This window comes from Triturus cristatus, chromosome 4_2, assembly GCF_964204655.1.
Source record: "Triturus cristatus chromosome 4_2, aTriCri1.1, whole genome shotgun sequence".
NCBI lineage: Eukaryota > Metazoa > Chordata > Amphibia > Caudata > Salamandridae > Triturus > Triturus cristatus.
The window spans coordinates 862,799,964-862,803,233 of record NC_140586.1 but is presented as its reverse complement, the minus strand read 5'-3'; the positions used below and the strand labels follow the sequence as shown (position 1 = coordinate 862,803,233).

Sequence of the window (3,270 nt, the reverse complement as noted above, 5' to 3'; positions counted from 1 at the left end):
ACACGAGGTGGAAGTTCAGCCCGACGTGAAGGATATAGTCTGTGGATGTGATGGCGTGTGTGTACCGACAAAGTTGGTGATGGAGATGCAGAACTGTGTTCGGGGTCTGGAGGCTATGTAGACACGGGTTACCCTGAGGGTGGATTTTGAATTGTTGTGGATCTGCATAGTAGAGCTGGATGGACGCAGTGGGTCTGGCTCTGCAGGGATGGACGTGACGTCCAGGCTGTTGGTGGAGATGATAGGCGAGGCGTCCCTCCATGATGCCATCGGGTGCTTGGGACCGAACGCCAGGAATTATTCCTGGAGTAGGCCGGACGGATCCGTGCGTTCACGGATCGACTTCCTATTCACCTCCCCAACAGTAAAGCCTGGGCGAAGCTCCATGGTCGCCGTCCACTTCTCTGACCACAGAGCAGTCAGTTTCGAGGGGGAACTTACAGGGAAGTTCCCCGCCGGACCAGGATCGTGGAAACTGAACTGCTCCTTGTTGGAAAACGAGGAGTTAGTGGCGAACCTCAGAACCGCGTACATAGAGGGGAGGGACATGAAGGACCTCTTTCACTCCGCCAGCGAGTGGTGGGAATGGGTGAAGGACAGGTTCCGAAGCTTCTTCCAGGATGCAAGCAGAGCTGCTGCACGGGAAACGAAGAGGACGTTCAGGAAACTGCAGAGCAAACTGCAGCAACTGTACGAACTCGAGCTTGGGGGATGGGACGTGGGTGACGACTTGGAGGAAACCCGAAAAGAGCTCGCAGAGCACTTTAGGGTGGAATCTAAGAAAATCATCTTCCGGACCAGAACCGAGAACCTAGAGAAGGACGAGAAATGCAACTCATTCTTCTTCAAGAAACTTCACTCGACCCACACACCGCTGGTTGAGCTTCGGGACTCGGAGGGCAACCTCCAAGGGGAGAAAGAGGAAGTCATGAAAGTCGTTACAGACTTTTACGGCGAACTCTACTCACCAAAGTCGTCAGACAGAGACCAGGCGGACAGTTTCCTAGGGGGGATCTCGAAGACACTGGGTCCGGAAGAGAGAGAGGGCCTGAACGCGCCCTTCACCCTGGAAGAGCTGCACTTGGCCGCTACGACCTCCAAGAGAGGCAAGACACCCGGAAACGACGGTCTCCCAGTGGAACTTTATGTCGAACTGTGGGATCTGATCGGACCGGACTTGCTAGACCTCTACGAGGAAGTGGTGGGCAAGGGTAGTATGCCGCAATCCCTGCGTGAGGGTATGATAACACTCTTGTACAAGCAGAAGGGAGAGAGAGAAGACCTCAAGAACTGGAGGCCCATCTCTCTCCTCAATGTGGACTACAAGATTCTCGCAAAGGTGATGGCCAACCGCCTAAAGTAAGTGATAGAGAAGATAGTCCACCCTGACCAGTCCTGTGGGATACCGGGACGGCAGATCGCGGACAGTCTGGCCCTGGTCCGGGACACGATCGAGTACGTCAAGGGCCGCAAGGTCCCGACGGCCTTGGTCAGCCTGGACCAGGAAAAGGCGTTCGACCGCGTCTCCCATGAGTTCATGGACCGGACACTCAGAGCTCTGGGACTGGGTGACTTCTTCTGTGACGTGGTGAAAACAATGTATAGAGACATCTCCAGCACGGCATTGGTAAATGGCTGGAGAACCGATCCGTTCCCCGTCCTGTCGGGTGTGAGGCAGGGCTGCCGGCTCTCCCTCCTCCTGTTCATCTGTGTGATCGAACTCCTCACCGAGCGCATCCGGCAAAACAGGAACATCAGAGGAGTGAAAGTACCAGGGAGCGGAGGACGAGGAGAAGTGAAGTGCTCCCTCTACATGGACGACGTCTCCGTATTCTGCGCAGACGGACCGTCTGTGAAGGAGCTAGAGAGGACTTGTATCGAGTTTGGGAAGGCGTCTGGAGCAAAGATCAACAGCGCCAAGTCCGAAACCCTGCTCTTCGGACACTGGACCCCGACCCGAGACCCACTGCCATTCCCCATTAAGCAGGACTTCATGAAGATCCTTGGAGTCTGGTTCGGCGGAGACGGTGCAGCGGAGAAGACCTGGGAGGAAAGACTAGCAAAGACTAGGCAGAAGCTGGGACTCTGGAGCCTCCGGAAGCTGACGATCGAAGGGAAGTCTTTGGTCCTGCGGAACGAGATCCTGCCAGTGCTCCAGTACGTCGCTCAGGTATGGCCAGTGCAGACCAGAACAGCTAAGGCCATCACGAGAATGATCTTCTACTTCATCTGGAACTCGAAGATGGACAGAGTGCAGAGGGCGGTGATGTTCAAGACCCACGACAAGGGAGGCAAAGGAGTGCCAGACATCGCAACCATCCTGAGAGGGACCTTCGTGTGCCACTGCATAAGGAACACCCTGAGGTCCAAAGATGAGAGCCACGCCGGCTTTCTGATGGCACGCTTCTTCCTGCTGTCAACGTGGAGGCGCCTTGGATGGGCAGAGTGGGTGAGTGCCGTCCCGTACAACTGGGAGACCCCGTGGTTCTACAAGGAAGCGGAAAAGTTTGTGCGAGAGTATGACTGTGTGGCAGTTCGCCCCGTCATGTGGACTCCAAAACTTCTCCAACGCCTGATACGTGCAAGAGAGATCAGTGAGCCGATCGGCTCCCTCCCCTCAGCCACAGCAGACCACGTGTGGGGAAACGTCGCATCCAAGCGCCTGACAAACCAACACAAGGACATCGCCTGGATGGCCATACAAGGGGGACTCCCCGTGAGAGCCTTCATGCACGCAAGGGGGCTCAACCGATACAAGTCCTGCCCGAGAGGGTGCACCGTGGACGAAACAACATACCATCTCTTCTAGGCATGGAGCTTAGGGCCTGGATACCTACGACCTGCATCACTGCTGACTCTGTGATGTATGGACTGTTCCCAGGGACACATGCACTAGAAAACCTCCGGGGTTGCTGGAGGCTCCTGTGTTGTTTTAAAGATGTTCTCTTGTTTTCCAGAAACTGCCTGGTAGTAGGGAAAAAGGAGACATCGACCCTGGCATGCCGTAAAATGATCCACAGCCTCCTGCGAGACTACGCAGCACTGGACAGATCAGATGGAGACAGCGACGACGAAACCTGAGGACCCAAAGGGGTCCCTTTGTACCCTTGCACGGGGGGGGCCCTGGAAGACTCAGGCAACGACGGCGACGACAGCGGACCCGAAGGGGTCCCCAAACCCTTAAATGGGGGGGGGGGCCCTAGAGGGGCCACTAAACTGTTTTTCTTCTTTTCTTCCCTTCAATCCAGGAACCAGTCTGGCAACGGGAGA

General features: G+C 55.8%; 1 protein-coding gene across 1 annotated transcript; it reads left to right on the top strand.

Moving 5' to 3' along the window:
- The first annotated feature begins 238 nt into the window (after nucleotides 1-238).
- On the top strand, nucleotides 239-2,809 carry LOC146835273 (uncharacterized). The gene is made up of 2 exons (XM_085599969.1): nucleotides 239-937; nucleotides 1,733-2,809. Exons 1-2 carry the CDS (start codon nucleotides 239-241, stop codon nucleotides 2,807-2,809), a joined length of 1,776 nt encoding a protein of 591 aa, XP_085456095.1.
- The last annotated feature ends 461 nt before the right edge of the window (nucleotides 2,810-3,270 follow it).